We start from the raw sequence: 22,176 nt of genomic DNA on the forward strand, positions 1-22,176 counted from the left end.
CCCTGCTGGAGAGCCACATTCAGAGTCTGGTCCAGTCCCGGAAAGTATCCTGTCACAAGTGGGGCACTTTTGTGGTTCTTCTGTGGGGGATTCTGGGTTTGAGGGGACGAGGAAGTGGCTCTGGTTATTCCGCACGTCCAGGGCCTCGCTGCGATGGAGCATTTCCTTTCACGCCGATCACCTGCCACCCTACCTAAAACCTCTTTCCTCATCACCTTAGCCAGCTTCATCCTGACCCACAAATTCTTCACTTTTGAGGGCCAGACATACCAACAATTAAAGGGAACAGCCATGGGCACCAGGATGGCCCTCTCGTACGCCAACCTATTCATGGGTCGCTTAGAGGAAGCCTTCTTGGTTACCCAAGTCTGCCAACCCAAAGTTTGGTACAGATTTATTGATGACAATTTCATGATCTGGACTCACAGTGAAGAAGAACTCCAGAACTTCCTCTCCAACCTCAACTCCTTTGGTCCCATCAGTTTCACCTGGTCCTACTCCAAATCCCATGCCACTTTCCTTGACGTTGACCTCCACCTGTCCAATGGCCAACTTCACACGTCCGTCCACATCAAACCCACCAACAAGCAGCAGTACCTCCATTATGACAGCTGCCACCCATTCCACATCAAACGGTCCCTTCCCTACAGCCTAGGTCTTCGTGGCAAACGAATCTGCTCCAGTCCGGAATCCCTGAATCATTACACCAACAACCTGAAAACAGCTTTCGCATCCCGCAACTACCCTCCCGACCTGGTACAGAAGCAAATAACCAGAGCCACTTCCTCGTCCCCTCAAACCCAGAATCCCCCACAGAAGAACCACAAAAGTGCCCCACTTGTGACAGGATACTTTCCGGGACTGGACCAGACTCTGAATGTGGCTCTCCAGCAGGGATACGACTTCCTCAAATCCTGCCCTGAAATGAGATCCATCCTTCATGAAATCCTCCCCACTCCGCCAAGAGTGTCTTTCCGCCGTCCACCTAACCTTCGTAACCTGTTAGTTCATCCCTATGAAATCCCCAAACCACCTTCCCTACCCTCTGGCTCCTATCCTTGTAACCGCCCCCGATGCAAAACCTGTCCCATGCACCCTCCCACCACCACCTACTCCAGTCCTGTAACCCGGAAGGTGTACACGATCAGAGGCAGAGCCACGTGTGAAAGCACCCACGTGATTTACCAACTGACCTGCCTACACTGTGATGCATTCTATGTGGGAATGACCAGCAACAAACTGTCCATTCGCATGAATGGACACAGGCAGACAGTGTTTGTTGGTAATGAGGATCACCCTGTGGCTAAACATGCCTTGGTGCACAGCCAGCACATCTTGGCACAGTGTTACACCGTCCGGGTTATCTGGATACTTCCCACCAACACCAACCTATCCGAACTCCGGAGATGGGAACTTGCCCTTCAGTATATCCTCTCTTCTCGTCATCCGCCAGGCCTCAATCTCCGCTAATTTCAAGTTGCCGCCACTCATACCTCACCTGTGTTTCAACAACTTCTTTGCCTCTACACTTCTGCCTTGACTGACATCTCTGCCCAAACTCTTTGTCTTTAAATATGTCTGCTTGTGTCTGTATGTGTGGATGGATATGTGCGTGTGTGCGAGTGTATACCTGTCCTTTTTTCCCCCTAAGGTAAGTCTTTCCGCTCCCGGGATTGGAATGACTCCTTACCCTCTCCCTTAAAACCCACTTCCTTTCGTCTTCCCCTCTCCTTCCCTCTTTCCTGATGAGGCAACAGTTTGTTGCGAAAGCTTGAATTCTAGCTTTCGCAACCAATGGTTGCCTCGTCAGGAAAGAGGGAAGGAGAAGGAAAGACAAAAGGATATGGGTTTTAAGGGAGAGGGTAAGGAGTCATTCCAATCCCGGGAGCGGAAAGACTTACCTTAGGGGGAAAAAAGGACAGGTATACACTCGCACACACACACATATCCATCCACACATACACAGACACAAGCAGACATTTGTAAAGGCAAAGAGTTTGGGCAGAGATGTCAGTCGGGGCGGATGTACAGTGGCAAAGATGAAGTTGAAAGACAGGTGAGGTATGAGCGGCGGCAAATTGAAATTAGAAATTAGCGGAGATTGAGGCCTGGCGGATAGCGAGAAGAAAGGATATGCTGAAGGGCAAGTTCCCATCTCCGGAGTTCTGATAGGTTGGTGTCAGGGGGAAGTATCCAGATAACCCGTACGGTGTAACACTGTGCCAAGATGTGCTGGCTGTGCACCAAGGCATGTTTAGCCACAGGGTGATCCTCATTACCAACAAACACTGTCTGCCTGTGTCCGTTCACGCGAATGGACTGTTTGTTGCTGGTCATTCCCACATAGAACGCTTCACAGTGTAGGCAGGTCAGTTGGTAAATCACGTGGGTGCTTTCACACGTGGCTCTGCCTTTGATCGTGTACACCTTCCGGGTTACAGGACTGGAATAGGTGGTGGTGGGAGGGTGCATGGGACAGGTTTTACACCGGGGGCGGTTACAGGGGTAGGAGCCAGAGGGTAGGGAAGGTGGTTTGGGGATTTCATAGGGATGAACTAAGAGGTTGCGAAGGTTAGGTGGACGGCGGAAAGACACTCTTGGTGGAGTGGGGAGGATTTCATGAAGGATGGATCTCATTTCAGGGCAGGATTTGAGGAAGTCGTATCCCTGCTGGAGAGCCACATTCAGAATCTGATCCAGTCCCGGAAAGTATCCTGTCACAAGTGGGGCACTTTTGGGGTTCTTCTGTGGAAGGTTCCGGGTTTGAGGAGATGAGGATGTGGCTCTGGTTATTTGCTTCTGTACCAGGTCGGGAGGGTAGTTACGGGATGCAAAAGCTGTTTTCAGGTTGTTGGTGTAATGGTTCAAGGATTCCGGACTGGAGCAGATTCGTTTGCCACGAAGACCTAGGCTGTAGGGAAGGGACCGTTTGATGTGGAATGGGTGGCAGCTGTCATAATGGAGGTACTGTTGCTTGTTGGTGGGTTTAATGTGGACGGACGTGTGAAGCTGGCCATTGGACAGGTGGAGGTCAACGTCAAGGAAAGTGGCATGGAGGGGCAGCCAGTTTGCTTACTAGGAAAGCAGGAGGCAGGGTTGTAGATGTGGATGAATATGAATATGAGGGAGATGTGGCAGGTATGTGGGTGAGGCATGCAATGCACAGGTGGCAAACCTGGTGGGGAGTGCCACATGCAAAAAGTGGAGTGGATATGTGTATAGGTAGCATGTAATAGGACAGAGGAAGGAAAAATCGTTGGGTGGGGGTTACGAGGACAGTGGAGACTGTGAGGCCAGAAAGGTTACAGGAGGGATGGATGTGTTGAAAGGATAACTCCCATCTGCATATTTCACAAGAGCTGGTGCTTATGGAAAGGATCAAGATGGCTTGGGTTGTGAAGCAGCCATTGAAATCGAGCATGTTGTGCTCAGATGCATGATGTACCACTGGGTGGTCAACTTTGTTACAGGTCACTGTTTGGTGGCTGTGCAGGGATTGCAGCAGAGTTTATTTAGGTCGTGGCTGCTTGCACAGGTGGCCCTGCCTCTGACAGGATGTGGTAAGCCTCTGAGCAGACTGGAATAGGAAGTGTAGAGTGGGTGGATTGGGCAGGTCTTGCAACTCGGTCTTCCTCAGTGAAATGATCCCTGTGGTAAGTGGTCAGAAGTGGGAGTGTCACAGGGATGGAGAGATGAACTAGGATGTTGTTAAGGTTGGCTGGGTTATGGAATACTACTTTTTGTGGGGGGGAATCATGGGTAGGATGTTCCTCATTTCAGAGCACGATAATAATTAATCAAAGCCTTGGCGAAGGATATCGTCTAGTTGTTCCAGTCCGGGTTGGTACTGATTGACGATGGGCCACTTTTCTGAGCTGATCTTTGGGGATGGTGGAGGGTTAGGTGTATGTGAGGATACAATACAGCAAATTTGTTTGCAGACTATATTTGACAGATTGTGCCTGTCTGTGAAGGCCTTCATGAGACCTTCAGCATACTGGTCAAGGAAGTTCTCATCACTGCAAATATTCCAACTGCGGATGGCAAGCCTATTTGGAATGAAGTTTTTTATGTGGAGGGGATGACAATTGCTGAACTGTAGGAACTGTTGTTGTTTAGTGGGTTTAATATGGACAGAGATGTGGATCATGCCTTCGGATAGATGGAGGCACATTGGGTTTAGGAGGATCACACACACACACACACACACACACACACACACACACGCTAGCTCAGGAAAGGTTTACTCCAAAAGCTAACAAGTTTCATTTTTATTTGTGTGTATGTCTGACAACAACTCAGTGTTACTGCTGTTTAGTGACTCGTGTTCTTTACTCCTAATTTATTTACATTCTGCCAGGACTTTCCTGCTCTATTAATATTTGTATTAGTATGCACTCACTCATTCATTGGTTAATGTATCATTTCTGCTGTAAGATGCTAGTGTCTGTGCCATTAATCTTATTGTATTTTAATATTTATTTCATTTATTATTATTATTATTATTATTATTATTATTATTATTATTATTATTTACAGGAACTACATGTTGACATGGCATCCATTGTACTGGACGTTATAAGCATAGTAGATGCAGAAACAACATGTGTGGAAAACAATTCTGATGAACGACAGAGACTCTGCTTTATTGTCAAAGAATGTGAAAAGGTATATAGTGTCATCTGTGAAATTTATAGTGCAAATTATCACATTCTCAAAAGAAACTATCTGTTCAACATAAATGTGGTATGAATTCATTATAAGGAAAATTTACTCCTTGACACAGAGTAGTTATAAGCTGTCTCAGATATATAAATTAAGACTCTTTGCCTTTGCTTTGTAATGTAATTACATACTTCCATCCCCTACAAAGCATTGTATTTACTTTACTGATGATCTGATGCAGGAATATGTAAGCTGAAAATTTAAAAAATATAAATTTTGTATTTTAATGTATCTGTAATGAAGTTCCAGAGGAGCAGGTTGAGTGTAACAAGACTAGACAGATTGCGAAATGTGTATGTGAGGGAAAGACTAAAGGAGGAACCAGTACAGGACAGGATAGAAAAATCAAGACTGCAGTGGTATGGACACATGAAGAGAATGGATGAGGGAAGAATTCCAAAGAGGATGTTTGATCTGCAACTGGAGGGGAAGAGGCCCAGGGGAAGACCAAGAGATAGATGGGTGAAGGGAGTGAAGGAATGTGTGACGAGAAGAGGAGAGAACTGGACGAAGGTGGAAGAGGGGGAATGGTGGAAAGACAGAACACGATGGAGAGGCTTGTGTTCCCGACAGACCCAGCCAGTGGCTGGAAACTGTCCAAGATGATGATGATGATGAATGTATCTGTAATGCTTCCATGTGCTACACATAGTGATAGATATATATTTTATGAATGGAAGCCCATCAACTGTCTGTGTTTCGACTTTATATTATATACAAATTTTGCGACAAGTGTGGTGCCCTCTCTCTCCTACGGAGTTTCCAGTTTCCTGTTATCAGTTTCAGACTCAAATTTAACTGAGGATACGTCTTTCCTACATATGTGTTCCCTTAAGGTGCATTTACACCAATGCACAGTGTGCCTGTGCTTGCATTGCATGCAAGAACTGGCATGCTTGTAGTTGTAAGCCTCTTTCTCCACACACACACATGAGTGATCTCATTCACAGCTGTGTGTTTACATTGGGCACCTGGGCATCACAGGTGACTATTTGAAGGAGGAAAAGCCTCTTTTTCCAATTTTCACCCTGCAAAAAACTTGAAAGTGTATGCCACTTTTTTTAAAAATAATAAAAAAACCGAAGTGTTCATAAGTAGCTTTACTTTCCTTGTGAAGAAATAACATGGCTACTTTTCATTTGCTTGATTTTTTTAGTTGTGTAACTTTTCTCGCTCGATTTTGAAGAAAGTATTCTTTCTGATCATTTGACATGTGGTTATGGGGGACTTCCTAATAAATCATTTACATTTTCATAAGTCATTCTGAAAAGACGCTATTTATCAAACGTGCACTTGATTTATAATCCTGTATTGAAAGAGTGTGATAGTGTGTAGCTTACTATTTGCCACAGTTAGACTGTACACTATACTGCGAGTGAAATGTAGCTAAAAGAACAAAAAAGTTTTTGAAATAGTAGTAACCCTAATATACACTCCAAAAATTGCACATCGAAGGAATTATCTGAATGGGACAGAAATCGGTAGATGTGATGTAGTTGTGCAGACAAACAAATGATTACAACTTCGGAAAAATTGGATGATGTATTTAAGAAAAAGAGCTTCACAAATTGAGCAAGTGAATAACATGTTGGTCTACCTCTGGCTTTTACGCAAACAGTTATTTGAGTTGGCATTGATTGATACAGTTGATGGATGTCCTCCTGAGGGATATCATGCCAAATTCTGTCCAATTTTTGTGTTAGATCCTCAAAATCCCAGGCTTGTAGAAGGTCCCTTCTCATAGTGCTCCAAACATTCTCGATCAGGGAGAGATCTGGTGACCTTGCCGGCCAAGGTAGGGTTTGGTAAATATGAAGACAATCAGTAGAAAATCACAGTATGCAAGTGACCATTATGTTATTGAAAGGGAAGCCCAGGCTGGCTTGCCATGAAGGGCAACAAAATGGGGAGTAGGATATTGTCACCGTACTGCTGTGCTGTAAGGGTGCTGTGGATGACAACCAAAATGGTCCTGCTGTGAAAAGAAATGTCACCTCAGAGGATCACTCTTGGTTGTCTGGCTGTAAGGCAGGCTGCAGTGAGGTTGTCATTCCACCGCTGTCCAGGGCATTTTGACATGTCTTCACTGGTCTTCAGGGCTCAATTCGAAGCAGGCCTCATCACTGAAGACATCTCTACTCCAGTTAATAAGGCTGAATAAACCCTACACCACTGCAGACGATCATGGTTGGATGCAGAGGCCAATGGTAGATGGTGTAAGGGGTGTCACATGCTCTGCCCTCTTTCTCTTAACCTCCTGTTAATTGTCCTTGTGGTCACGAAAGCACCAGTTGCACATTAGATCAATGACAGTGGTGAATCGGGGGCTCTTAGTGCCTCTCTGACAACTGCTCAGTCCTCACATTCTGTTATCTCTCCAGGTTGACCGCTTCCTTGTTGACGCTGTTTTCAGGCTCGTTTTATCCTTTCCTTCCAACATTGTCAATTAGTGAAATTACTCCTAGTCAAACATCAAGCGATTTGCTGATTACTCCAACTGGCTTCTTTGAGCACAGCTACAAATCCTCTCGCAAATGTTGACATCTGTGCATACTGTTCACCTGCCTGTGTGTGAGACATAGTTAATGTCCAGTTGAGTATGTGGAATGACATTCACAAAGACCTTATGCCCTGGTATCAACTTAACCCATTTACTACCATAGCAGCTGTGTTGTGAAAATGTGCTGCAGCATCACTCATTCACCCATCGGCTGCCAAAGTTTACATTTTGCATTTTCTGCTGATACTTGTATGAATATCAATTTGCGACCAGTTTGGATAATCCTTTTGTGGTGACTTTTTGTCTTAGAGTGTATGTCTTCTTTCACAAGTAAATGTGAATGTCTTTGATCCCCCTCCCTCCATCAATTGGCTGATACACACTGGCAAGAGAATTCTCACTGTTAGACAGTTGACACACAAGCTCATAGTCACACAGGTGCAGCCAGTTCTTTCACCACTTACAGAAAACTGATTTCATTGTTTTATTGCATTGTTTTGACAGTGTAGTGACTTATCAAGTTTCAAAGCGCAAAGAAAATTGAGATTATGGACTCTTCTCAGAATATTGACCAGTACCTAGGAACTTTTTTTTTCCAAAAATGAAGAACTCAATCCTTCTGGAAAAGGTTATTCATATTATATAATGAACCGTAATGCAGCATTTGCTGCAAAACATTCAGGAAAAATTTCAAAATGGAACAGATTTTTGTTTTTCGGATTATATGAGTAGAAGAAAACTTGATGTGATGATAAAGTAGTGTGAATTTGTGCACAGTCATTGTTTTAAAGGAGAACTTTGTACAGAACTAACTGTGTCCAATTTATTATACAGAAGCTTATGTATTGGTAGTTTTACAAATGTTTGCCTTTGAAGAAGAGGAAAAGAAGAAGAGTGTTTCACACATTCCTGGGCTGCTCAAGAAGTAATAAGTGTCATCATCTTGGATGGTGTCTTAGTGTGTCTTCATCAAAGCTAATTTGTCCTTCTTGAGCTCATAAATTCATCGTCAGGATTTTATCCCCCCCTCCCTTAACCCTCGAGCGGGTGCACCTGTGTGTAAAGTGCGCCAATTGCAAATAACATTGTCATGCACAGTTCCATTGTTGTTTTATAATAGCAAGCCCCTACCTATTCCTGCATTACTGTTTCAGCTAGAACAGTGGAAAGTTGTGTTGTCTTAGGTTCATGTGAGCTACAGTAATTTAAAATTAACTGTGAATGTGTCATGTTAGTGTACAACATACGCCATGCGCCTGGTCAATATAAGCAATTTTTCCTTCACTTTTATTTCATTCCTTTTTAACAAATCAAAAGATAACACGTAACAGGATGGTATATTGCTGTGCAGGGGAGATCAAAGCTGACAGACAAAAAGCTTGATTGGTTATTCAACTAGGATTCAGAGTTCCTCTGTACCAAACAACATAAATGGTGACGACTCTGAAGAAGAAGAAGAAGAGTTTATCACATGAAGTGACCGTGATTCAGATTCTGATCAAGTCCACGATTCGGAAGATGACTGTGAATAGCCAGTCTCTACTGGTAGTATTGTTATTGGGAGGGACAAAACATGTAAATGGAATAAAATATGTGGTAATGCGACTACGAAAACAAGAAGAAAAAACTATTTTGAAAGTATTCCGTGGGCCTGTGTGTGTTGCCAGAGGGGTCACAAGTGAAACAGAGGCTTTGTGGACAATGCTTAGCCTGGAAATGATGGATGAAATTGTAAAATACTTGAACATATACATTCACTCTAAGAAAGAATGTGTATAATATTCCAGAGAAAGGGATGCTAAGGAAACTACAAGGTGTGAACTATGGCGTTGTTGGGATTGTTGTTTCTCATCAGGACTAAGAAAACAAACCACACAAATGTCATTGGACTGTGGACAGCAAATGGTACTGGTATCGAGATTACGAGAGCTGTGATGAGCTACAGAATATTTCTGTTCCTTTTATTAGGCATCCATTTTGACGACAAGAGTACAATGCAAGAAAGAAGAGTAACTGATAAACTTGATGCAATAAGGCAAATATTGGATGCCTTTGTGGTGAACTGCAAGAATGTTTATAGTGTAGGACAATTTGTGACAGTACGTGAAAAGTTTCAACCTTTCTGGGATCACTGTTCTTTTGTTCAGTATATCCCGAACAAACAAACAAAGGTATAAAGATTTTTGTTTTAGCAGATGCTAAAACATTCTTCACTAGTAATATTGAAGAATATTGTGGAAAATAACCTAAAGGGGCATACGATGTTTCTAATTCTCCCTGTGATACTGTAGGAAGGCTAGTTACTCACACTGAAGTCTAAGGAAGAAACGTTACAATGGATAATTAGTACACTACCTATTCCTTAGCCAACTCCCTTTTGAAAAAGCGACTAACATGCATGGCACATTGAGAAAAAACAAACACGAGATCCCACAAGAACTTTACCTGGGAAGTGTAGGGCTATCCACTCCTCTTTATTTGGTTTTCAGAATGATATGACGCTAGTTTTGTATGTGCCGAAGCAAAACATGGCAGTTATATTGCTTTGAACTATGCACAATTTTGGAATTGTTGACGAAATTACAGGTAAACCAGAGATAGTTTTGGATTACTATATAAGAAAGAGAGGAGTCGACACATTCTATCAACTGGGAGTTGCATATTCCGTTGCACGGGTGACAAGAAGATGGCTATTGGTTGTATTCCATGATCTAATGGATATAGCAGGAATGAGGCAAATCCAAAAAAGAAGAGAAGAATTTTCTTGAAAGATTTAGCCCTGTCTCTTATTAAGCCTCAACTAGTGGAAATAGCGCATACTCCTTCACTTCCTGCCGACATGGCAACTTTCCTCGTGAAACACAAAGATCAATGTGTTGAAAGAACTGTGAAGCCTACCGAATGAAAGAGTGTTTTTGTTTAGTATGTGCTTAAAAAGTGTTGAAATAGTCACCTGCAGCAATAGAATGATATGAAAGTTTCTTGTTTGTTTAATCAAGTAATAAATTAATGATGTAATACAGTTTTTTGTATTGTTGTTTAAATAAACTAAAATTAAACTGTGATTTAGCTTATACGTGTTGCCCTTTGTAGCATAATGACAGGTTTTGACTACATATGTACGAAGTGCGCCGCCCGCCCGCTGTTGTTACGATAATCAGCGCCCCTGCTTGAGTGTTAATGGCGTAGTACTTGGCAGTGTTGATTGTTCATCAACTGGAGCCGATAACTGCCTCTCAGAATGACTTCACTTTTTCATATAGACAGACTGAAAAGTGAATATTCTGGAGAGAATCTCATTTGACCCACTGACAAGGAACTATTCATATAATAAAGTTAGTGCTCAATGGGTTACGAAGTTGTTAATGAAACAACAAAAACATACGGGGAAAGATGGAGATCTTGGAGATGGAGAAACATGGAGATCTGTAAGAGACTTCTGAATCTGTTACGGCAAGAAGTGGAGAATTTTTTGAAGCATATTGTCACATGTAATGAGGCATGGGTCCATCATTACACTCCAGAATCGGAAATGCTGAGTAAGGAGTGGTGAAGAGAGGATAGACCCTGCCCAGTGAAGGCAAAAACCCTCCTCTCAGCCAGAAAAGTTCTTGCGGCTGTGTTTTCTAACTACAGAGGAGAATTACTTTTTGATTTTCTTCATGATCATAGGGTAAATGCAGAATACTATTGCCAACTCTTAGTGTCAGCAAAAGCCACCTACTGAAATAAAAGGCGAGGAATGCGTTTCGGAGATGTCATCCTTCTCCAAGACAATGCTGAGCCTCATACTGGGAATTTGTCTTGGGGCATATTGGAGGACATGCACTGGGAAACTCTTGACCACCCTCCCTACAGTCCAGATTGGCCCCACCCCCTTGACTATTTTTTGTTTGCATCTATGAAAAAATCACTTGGGAATGATTCAAAAAACAAGGAGCATATCAAAGAGCGTGTGCGCAATTGGTTGGTGATGCATCCTCAAACATTTTATTGACAAGGAATATTCAAGGTTCCAAATCGCTTGCAAAAGTGTGTAGAGCATGCAGTATGTTATTTAGAAAAAAGCTGAAGGTTCAGTTTTGTAAATAGTTATTCAATAAATGTATAGAAAATAAATTATCATTTATATTTGAATCTCCCTCGTACATGGGTCTGCAACATACAGGGGTTGGCTGGTGGCTAAGGAAGAAATGCAGTACATTTGTTTTTTGGGTACAGAGTCTATTTGCAAATCAAAAAGAATTTGGTGTTTGCACATTTCTGCTAGGTTCAGTGTTCTTTTATGTGCTCTCATCAACGCAGATTATTCATGAATGAAAGCAGCTCATAAAGCAATCAGGATAGCTTCAACCCATCATGTGCCCCAGAATCATTTCTCTTCAATATTTTTTCATAAGGAAGTACAAATGAAGTCTTTTTATGTTGTTCTGGTTTGCATTTGTTGTTTCCAGATTTTGCAGATTGATCTTATTTGTCTGGAACTGTGGACAGTAATTATCTTCCCCATATCTTTATAATCTGTGATATTAATCAGACAGAAAAAAATGAAAAAAACATGAAATACTGTCCAAATTCTCTTGTTGAACAACTCGGCCAAAGTGGGACACGATAAAATAGAGCATAAAATAGGGAGAACACCGAACAGGACCACAACTGTTGCACGTGCCCCTCCTCATAGCATAGGGAGACTCTTGCGCCTTCACATGGTGGTTCATGCACATACACAGACATGCTTGACTCTGCACCAGTGTGTCTGTGTCTTTGCCTCTTTGTGCAATGGTCGAATGTACCTAGTGTGCACAAAAAGCTGCACAGATGTAAATGTACCTATACCCACTCTGTTCTAAATTGCTCAAGCTACACATGAAGGTGAGGGAAGTGTAACTCCACCTTTACGTTCACCCAGTTAACATTTACCTTAAACCTCCTGACAGATTAAAACTGTGTGCAGGACCAAGATTTGAACTCGGGACCTTTGCCTTTTGTGGACAAGTGCTCTACCATCTGAGCTACCCAAGTACGACTCACGACCCGTCCTCACAGCTTCAATTCTGCTAGTACCTTGTCTCCTACCTTCCAAACCTCACAGAAGCTCTTCTGTGAACCTTGCATTACTAGCACTCCCGGAAGAAAGGATATTGTGGAGACATGCCTTAGCCACAGCCTGGGGGATGTTTCCAGAATGAGATTTTTCACTCTGCAGTGGAGTGTTCGCTGATATGAAACCTCCTGACAGATTAAAACTGTGTGCTGGACCGAGACTCGAACTCGGGACCTTTGCCTTTCGCGGGCAAGTGCTCTACCAGCATTAATCTGTCAGGAGGTTTCATATCAGCGAACACTCCGCTGCAGAGTGAAAATCTCATTCTGGAAATGTCCTCCAGGCTGTGGCTAAGCCATGTTTCCGCAATATCCTTTCTTCCAGGAGTGCTTGTTCTGCAAGGTTCGCAGAAGAGCTTCTGTGAGGTTTGGAAGGTAGGCGATGAGGTACTGGCAGAATTGAAACTGTGAGAATGGGTTGTGAGTGTTGCTTGGGTAGCTCAGTTGGTAGAGCACTTGCCCGCTAAAGGCAACGTTCCCGAGTTCGAGTCTCGGTCCGGCACACAGTTTTAATCTGTCAGGAGGTTTCATCAGCACACCACTGCAGAGTGAAAATCTCATTCTGGGACCACTTTCCTGGTGTGTCCCTATATTTACAATGTTAAATCACTTCCACTTTTGTGTTAACATTATAGAATTCCCACAGCCCATACATAATTAAAGAATATTATTGCAGACAAAAAAGGTGTAATTGACATAAAATAGCACTAAAATGGCATTAGCCTTCAAGTAGTGTTTACAGATACTACACAGCCACCTTTCTGGAGCCTTGGCCTCCCTAATCACTAGTTCTAATTGACAAAAGCAATGAAAAGTCAGAATGATTTGTGTCATTTGTGATTTGTCTACTAACATTGCCAACCTAGCCAAAACTATGTTGTCTGTAATGCTGTTCATAGCCATCATGTTAGTGAAGGTGGGGCTGTGGTGGGTTAAACTTAAGTATTAGTTTGAATGGAAGAAAAGGTGACAACAAAAAACAAGAATTATATTAGCACTTCTTCCTGATCATATACGAACTTGTTTCAAACTGTGACAGGTTAAACTTCAGCATTTTTTCGAACCGAAGAAGTGTTGGCAATGATTAACAAGAGCTATGATAGTGCTGCTTACAGATAATATGTGAACTAGTTTCAAACTGTTGATGATGTTTCTCTTGTGTAAAGTATATGAAGTTCATGGAATTTGTAGGGACATTGTAAAAAAAAAAAAGAAAAAAAGAAAAAGAAAATCAAAATCTTTGATTTGCAGGGAGATGTTACAAAATGGTGTTTGGTGTACAGTTTTATGAGTGTAGTACGTAGTGATTTCTGTGGTGGTGGCTAGGTTTGGACTTAATACCAAGGTTAAATAGCTGCAAGTGAAATGAACAGCTACGCTATTGACAACCATAATTGTCTCACACTTCTACAGTTCTTTTGGAATACATCCCAACTTCTGAGGTGTTGGTTGGGTCAATACTTGACACTACAGCTAAATTTAACTGCATATTCTGCTCAATATGTGTGTCCCACATAATTATATTTCATTATGCCGCAGCATATCTGCATACAGTTAAATCAAGATCACATTCATTTAATGCAGTTGTCTATTCACATCTGCTATCCCATATTTGTGTGTGTGTGTGTGTGTGTGTGTGTGTTTGTGTGTGTTTTAGTTTTTTGTATTATACTTTCGGACATCCGGTAATGTTTTACCAAATGTAGCAGTGAATACAATTAAGAAAGATATTTCCATGGCATGTGTAGGTATTAAAACTTTTGAATATCTTTGTGAACTTGAAAACTAAATACTGAAAATTCATCAGAAGAAATTGTAATAAATAAAAATTTTGGATGTTTTGGTAAAATGGTAGGAGCCACTAATATGTTCATGAAATGTCCAACTTATACAAGACCAAGGGTTTCACATTAAAGGCCAATACAGTTAGTAAAATGACTCATAATGTTTAAAAAGTTATTTGTCACAATTTACCTTTTCTTGCTATTCACAGTTTTTAAAAGTCCCTTGTCAAGTTTAAAAGCATTTTCACTGTACTGGCAACTATCAATATGCTCCTGTGTGGATGAGTCTGAATTCACACTCATATGCATAAGGGAAAATATTGCTATTTAAAATCTATGACTGCACTTATTTTAATTTTTTGCCTTTGTAATATCAGGGTTTAATGTTAAGGTCTCAGTGTAGTTTAGGTTGTAGTGGTGCAGGTACTTGTGCTAGTGCAATCTGCTTGAAGTTAAATTTATTCTTAGGTCTACAGTTGACAGACTGAAAACATTGTCCAGACCGTTGCATTAATTGTACTGTTATTTTAATTTACCAATTGTTTCTACCAGATACTTAAATTCTGGAAGTACAACAATAGAATTAATTGTTGATGTGGTAGTTTTTTTCAGACAAGTTACTGAAAGAACGTTTGGAGATTGATACTCTGCAGGATGTTGGCACGCTAAAGAACAGAAGTTTCTACACAAAGTTCATAAAAGTGAAGACAAAACTCTAGTAAGTAACAAGTATTTTTTGAAAAATTGCCTTGGAAGGACATTGCTTGATGGATTTGCTGTATGCTGAAAAGGCAAAAACTAACACACACAATATTGAAGAAAGTCCTTCCATACCTAACACAATGTTGTATATGAGAAACACCTACCAATTCCTAAACTCGAAACATTCACCATGGGTGATGTGCACATTAATCAAAGGCAGGCTCCTTTTTCAAGAGAATGTAGAGAAGACTTAAAAGAAAAACAAGGGAAAAACATATAAAAATACTCAAAGGGTGAGAACCAAATGGGGGAGGAAGATTCTTTTTTAATGTTGATTTAGGGGATATGATATCATCAGAGATGTACTAATAAGATTCTGCTATTTCATGAGTTAGGTATAGCTGATAAAACTTTGAGGGGGAGGGGGTGGAGGACTTGATAAGTGACAGACAGAATAAAATGATCAGAGGAAGAAGTGAAAAGAGATTACACTAATACTAGTACAAATCTAACACAAAATGGGAGAAATATTCATAGAAAATGGGCTAAAGGTGAAATGGGCGATACCCACAGCATCCATAGAATTTAGAGATGTAAACTTGCTGCGTGGAAGGTGCCGAATAGAGGGGACAAAAAAATCAAGAAGGGGAGGAGGAACAAAACGAAACGTCACAGATTGAGAGGGGTATGTGATGTTATTTCGGGATTGCAATATTGAATTAAATATATAAAGAACTTGACAGTATAATCCCTCTTATCAGTATGATGTTGCGCCCCATTCAGTTGACAGGGGTGCCATAAAACCATTGTATCCTCTCCTCAGGCAAGCCTGCCTACAACTGTTGTAAATGATCCTTGATATCCTGGATACTGACACTAGGATGGAGTTGATGTCCGAGCTGGTCACACATGTTCTATTGGGGACAGATCTGGAGATCTTGCAGGCAGTGGGGGTACCTCAAATAATGCAGATGAACTGTGAGTTGAAGAAATGGATGGATATTAGTGAAAATGAAATGAAAATTTTCATAGGAATTTTTTCATTACAAAGTACAGTCAGTGTACTCTAACAAGACCTGTCCGAGTGCGAAACGATTTGTGTTCTAAATTTTTTTGAAGATCATGCCACAAGACAGATACAGATCGATTACAAAATACTGCCACTTTTTAGATAATTATAATTTCAGCCAAGATATCCACCCAGGTTGAAAGTTACAAAACATTTATAAAGTTATTGAATATTGATTAAACAAATTCATTTCAGCTTTAGTTATGGAAAGAAATGTGGGCACAAGTGAACACTTATTATTACTCAAAGGAAGTCTGGCTGGGAACAGTGTATACCAATGGAAAGATTTAACTTTGGTATACAGTCATTTGTTGTGTGTGAATCACAGTCAGGTTACATGTGGAACTTTTTGTGTTGGCAAAAATACGACTTTCCTGGATAAATATAAACAATACCCTGTGTCTTTCAAAACTGTTGTGTAACAACTGACAACTTTTTACACATCCCCTAAACTTGCCAGTTATTTTGTTCAACACACAACAGATGCCTATGCAACTCTCCAAGCAAATAGACAAGTTGTGCCAACCATGGATGCAGCCATAAAACCTAAAAAGGGAGAAATTAGAGCTTTCCAAGGAGACAGCAGAAGAAATATTACAAGGAAGTAGTTCAGTATATTATTGATTGGTCTCTGTTCAATACCTTTATTTTATCCCAAAAAATTCGAACAACACAATTAAAACATTTTTGGAATTTAGAATGGAAGTAATTGAAGTGATGTTTTAGCATTACCTTGACATGTACAAGGAGATACAAGTGCACCAAGACTGATAGAAAGGCACTTCATATCCCACAAACCCCAAATCTAATAATAAAGAAATCTCATAGAAGGCTTGCTGTATGCTATTGATGCGGTAAAAATGTGGATACAAACAAGAACCTGGTGCAAAGATTGCAACATGATTATGTGTATGGAACCAAACTTCAAAATATATCACACTCAACAAATAATGTAATATCAAATAAGTTTTTTGTATTTCTCACATTATGTACTTTAAATTTTGATTGAAAATTGCTTCTAAATTCAGTTTTTGGTTTCATTGTTACATTCCTTTAACACAATCTTTATAACTATTGTAATAACAAAATAAAATTTGCCTACAATTTTATACAGAAAAATCGGAAAATTGCTTGGAGTTGGAGGATCACAGAAGTGGCACTAGCCTGAGACCATGCAACTCCCTCTTACCCAGTCCCACCAAACCAATTTGAATCCTCCAATTGAAAAGCTGTGAAAGCTCCACCTCCAGAAAAAATGCTCCGTGATCAGTGCAGCATGCTATCCATCCCATTTCTAGTGATACCCTGAATGTGAATCTCATCACATAACTGATTTGAAGAAATTCATGCCGGTTGCTGTGGCCGAGCGGTTCTAGGCGCTTCAGTCTGGAACCGCGCGACCGCTACGGTCGCAGGTTCGAATCCTGCCTCGGGCATGGATGTGTGTGATGTCCTTAGGTTAGTTAGGTTTAAGTAGTTCTAAGTTCTAGGGGACTGATGACCTCAGATGTCAAGTCCCATAGTGCTCAGAGCCATTTTTGAAGAAATTCATGTTGCTACAGTAAGCTGGTTTTAGTGAACAATTCTTTATTCACCAGCCGCACTCATGGTGGTAACATGAATTTTTTTCAAATATACCTGTGCTGAGGAGCACATTCATTAAAATAAAAAAAAAAAAAAAAAAGAAAGTTCATGTTATTTTTGGCCATTTTCTTCAACTTTCACATCTCATGGTCCAGGCTTTGGAGCAACTGTTCCATTCTTACGTTAAACAAAAAGAAAAGAAAAGGAAGGAAAAAAGTAAGTTCATGCTATTTTTAGGCCATTTTGTTAACCTTGCACATCTTATTGTCCAGGCTTTGGAGCATCTGCCCCATTCTTACGCACAACTCAGTGTTGGGATCCAAGTATGGGAGCTCTACATTCTGTTTTCTGTCATTTACAAGATTTAACTTTCATTTATTTCAGTTGCTAAACTAGCAAATGTGACTCCCCTATGATAATCCATATTTCTTTTTAAAACAATTCCCATTTATTCTTCAGTCTCATTTGCACATTCTTTAATATATGACGGTTCGATCCCTGTGGATCATCTTCACATATGTGTAGTTCTGTCGAAACCTGTCATGTCTCTCCTCATGTGAGAGTACTGGTGTGTCAGTACTCTGGTAAGAAGTCGTGACACAGGCACGGCAAGTTACTGATGCAAGCATAACATCTACATTGATAAGCTTAAGGGACTAAGTTTGTTTAGGTTGGCCCTTCTAGTACACTGGAATTAAGAATGAACAGATTCATTATACTATCTATTTTGGTATAATAATTGTACTTATTTATCTTTGCTCCCAATATTCAGTCATTATAATAATATTTTTGGAATTTTGTGATGATGATCTCTATTTCTTTGAGTAGTTGAGTGCAGGAAAGCATTCCTACTTTGATCCATAGCTGATAAGATCTGACTGTAATGAGTAGCTACAAAATTTTTCAAATTAAGAGTTCAATCAAATAAAAGTGCTAAAGTTCATTCAGGTCATCCATTCAAATTTTGTGGAACATGAACTAAGTGCTGGAGGTGACTCTGTGACACACACACACACACACACACACACACACACACACACACACAGTTTGTGGAGTTTTCCAATGATAATGAAAACTTGTAGGGAGATAATTGTCACTCATTTGGTACATGAGAGGACATGTCAGATAATGACAAGTGTGTATTAACTGCTGAGATTACGGGCTTATTGTGCAGCCCAATAAAACAATTTCTGAAGTGCATGTCACCTCAAATTTCAGATGCTGAAAGTAGCCATACTTGCCTGCCTTTTTTGTCAATAAGGTATTAAAAATTGTTTGACAGTGCTCAGTTTTTGTATTTCAACATATTTGGAACATGCTTTCCTAGGCAGTGTGTTTTGTATATTATTTCATAGTAATATTTTTGTTGCATAGCTGTAGGGTGCCAGTTGTTGAACTATATGGGGAAAAATCACAAGTTAGTTACAAACTAAGGCATGCACACACTTTATTCAACATGTAAATGTTAATACAGATATTTGGATTTAGATTATAACATGTTTGATATGCCTGCCAACGAATAGCGAAATTCTGCACAACCCACTGAAGTGTCGGAACCCCAATATTGTTGATGACCTCCTGAATGGTTGTTTTCAGCTTGGAAATGGTTTTGAGGTTGTTTCTGTACACCTTGTCTTTAATATAGCCCCACAAAAAGGAACTGCATGTGTTCAGATCCGGAGAATCTGGCAGCCAATCGAGGCCCATGCCAGTGTTCTCTGGGTACCCCAGAGCCAGAATGCAATCCCCAAGAATGTGATCTCCAAAGTGCTCCTTCAGGACATCAAACACTCTTCTGCTTCAATGGGGTCCAGCTCCGTCTTGAGTGACCACATCCTGTTGAAATCTGGGTCTCTTTGGATAATGGGGATGAAATCATCTTCCAAAACCTTCACGTACTGTTTGGTAGTCGCCGTGCTATCAAGGAATATGACACTGATTATTCCATGACTGGTCATTGCACACCACACAGTCACCATTTGAGGGTGGAGAGATTGCTCCATCACAAAATGTGGATTCTCCGTCCCCCAAATGCATCAATTTTGCTTATTGATGAACCCATCCAAATGAAAGTGGACTTCGTCACTAAACCAAACCATATTCACATCAAAGTCCTGTTCATCAATTCTGTGAACAGTAGTGTTGGTGAAACACAACTGCTGTTCCATGACCCAGGGGTTTAATGGTTGATGGGTTTGAATTTTGTGTGGGAAGAGATGCAGGACTTGAACAATAATTTGTTGTAGTGTCTCCCAGTTGATGCCCACTTGTTGTGCAGTTCATCTGATCGATTTCCTGGAGCTGGTTTATAACACTGTGTGTGTCTTCTCGATGTTTTCTGGTGTTTTCACCCTTTTTGGATGACCGACATTGCCAACACTGTCATCACAAACACTACCCATTCTTTCAGATTTGTGAATCAAATTCTTGATTGTTAGCACGTGGAACCAGTTGTCTTGAGCTTGAACTCTGTTGCAAACTACCTTGAGTTGCAGTTGGGCTGTTATTACTCACATAGTAGGGCTTCACAGGTGCTATACGCTTAGGCACTCTGTACCGTGACATTTCCACATGCAAATGGCCAACAACAACAAGGCACATGTGCATGCACATACCAATTCCCATCATGCCTCGTGGCCAACCATGCAGTTTGAAGTCCTAACATGAATCATTCAGAAATTATGAAGGTTTTATTTCATATAGTTCAATAATTGTCATGCTGTATATTTTTTACATTGTAGATTTTTTATGGCTCTTATTTGTTTTGTATGTTTTGCAGCTATAAGCAAAGAAAATTCAACTTGTTTCGTGAGGAAAGTGAAGGGTATGCCAAGCTAATAACGGAATTAAATCAGGAAGTATCTGGAAACGTCACCCCAAAGAATATCCTCGAAGTTATCAAATCTTTAATAGGTAAATAAATTCAACAATTTCTAACAAGTGTTGTTTTATACCTCAACCAAGCAAAGAGTGTGTCTGGTGGTGGAAGTCCGCACTGTACTATGTTGTAGCTTAGACATAAGGAAGTAACTATTTGTGTGCACTAAAACTTTTTTATAATTCATATTACTCTCCAGTCTGGAGGGACTACAGAGGATACACTGCATTTTATGTAGCTTCAGATATACTGCTTTATTCTTTTAGGCACATTCTTTACTTGATTGAGTTATGCAGTCTGTTTATTGATGGCTAGACAGATACAGAAAATGTACTTTACTCTTTCAATAATATAAAATTTTACTCAGTGGAGAAGAGTGAAATCTGAAAATTACCAATCTTAATACTGTTCCTAAAAAATCTTATTGTTGAGGTTCAAACTGAAAATTACAAATCTTAATACTGTTCCTAAAAAGTCTTATTGTTGAGGTTCAAAGAGCAGAGGCTATGCCTCTCTAAGTTGGTCTTCTTTGGCACTCTGGTCAGTGTAGCAGTGTCCTGTCAGAGGCAGGGGTCGACTACTAACCTTGCTGCTAACTTCTGCATACCTTTCCACCATGACCAACACTAAACTAGCAGAATGCTGAATGCTGCTCAGTGCTATATGCTCAATATCAGTGGCTACTTCACAACTGGTGCCATCTGGATTCTTTTCCACAATACCGGTTTCTCTGAATTGCGTAGATAGAATTTCTCCTTATAACATATACTTTGTTTCCATAATCCTTCTGGCCCATACCCCCTTTCCTCCTCTCCCATGACCCTCACTTTACTCATGTTGCTCTCACACCCTCCTGCCTAGTCTCCACCTGTCGCAATTCCATCACCCCATCCCAACACATTCCTCCACAGCGTTGTTTGCTGCTTACAATACTCCTTCAGCCAGAATGAGCCCAGCCATGCCATATTCCTATCTCGTATGCTTGCTGTCTCCCCCTCCCAACCAACCTTCATCAAACACACCCTGTCATTCCTCCATCTTTCTCTCCGTGTCTAGTCAACCTGCTGTGCTGGCACAATGTAGTCATCATGGTACAGATGTAAGTTTGTATGCATATTCCATTGGCTCTGGAGAAGAATTTGTATGAAAACTAACAACAGTTCTCAGCCTTGTCTATGTGCCTGTCGATGACGCAAATGCTTCAATTGTACGGGGATAGTTAGCTTTACTTCTTCCATTATAAAAATTTAACTGTTAACCTTTTTTATGCTACAGGCATACTCTTTGCACTTTGTGCTCAGGGTGGCTATTGTTATGCCCACTGCTCACCAATGGTGATGTCTGTGCTGAGAGATAACATTGCAGCAGATATGAACACTTATCCTCCGATTTTTCAAAAAATGTTAGCTGAAAAATGTTGATTTATTTTTGCACATGTTACAGTATGATATCGTCAGTCTATAAAGAACTGAATTTCTTTTCATTACCCGCCATACTTACCATGCTGCATCAAATTAAGTAAAACATTGCATGTGATTTTAAAGAGTTTACACAGGTAGAAATGCATTCTGTAAACTTCATGTGTGGTTGATACTGAAATTTCATTTAATATTGTGGACATGATTGGGTTTTATATCCAGTGGACGGTCGCACGACACATCCAGTTCTGCCTATGCGGACTTGCCGGGTGCTGTAAAATACTTACCATCCAATTTTAAGAAAACTAGTAGGTGAAAAAATTTATATTTGCTCGTCTCATATATTCACTCTATAAACGAGTGAATCTCTTTTCATTGTATGCCATAGTTATTGTGCTGCATGAAATTAAGTA

At 40.6% G+C, this 22,176-nt stretch overlaps 1 protein-coding gene across 3 annotated transcripts in view; it reads left to right on the forward strand.

Annotated features, from left to right (window-relative positions):
- The window catches only part of LOC124622378 (THO complex subunit 2), a 312,497-nt gene that overhangs the window by 40,861 nt on the left and 249,460 nt on the right, over positions 1 to 22,176 (forward strand). For all 3 annotated transcript variants that reach the window (XM_047148064.1, XM_047148066.1, XM_047148065.1), the window contains exons 4-6: positions 4,540 to 4,668; positions 14,715 to 14,830; positions 20,247 to 20,380. In XM_047148064.1, coding sequence (XP_047004020.1) covers positions 4,540 to 4,668; positions 14,715 to 14,830; positions 20,247 to 20,380 — 379 coding nt within the window. The remainder of the gene's footprint in view (positions 1 to 4,539; positions 4,669 to 14,714; positions 14,831 to 20,246; positions 20,381 to 22,176) is intronic.

This window comes from Schistocerca americana, chromosome 7 (genome assembly GCF_021461395.2).
Source record: "Schistocerca americana isolate TAMUIC-IGC-003095 chromosome 7, iqSchAmer2.1, whole genome shotgun sequence".
Classification (NCBI taxonomy): Eukaryota; Metazoa; Arthropoda; class Insecta; order Orthoptera; family Acrididae; genus Schistocerca; species Schistocerca americana.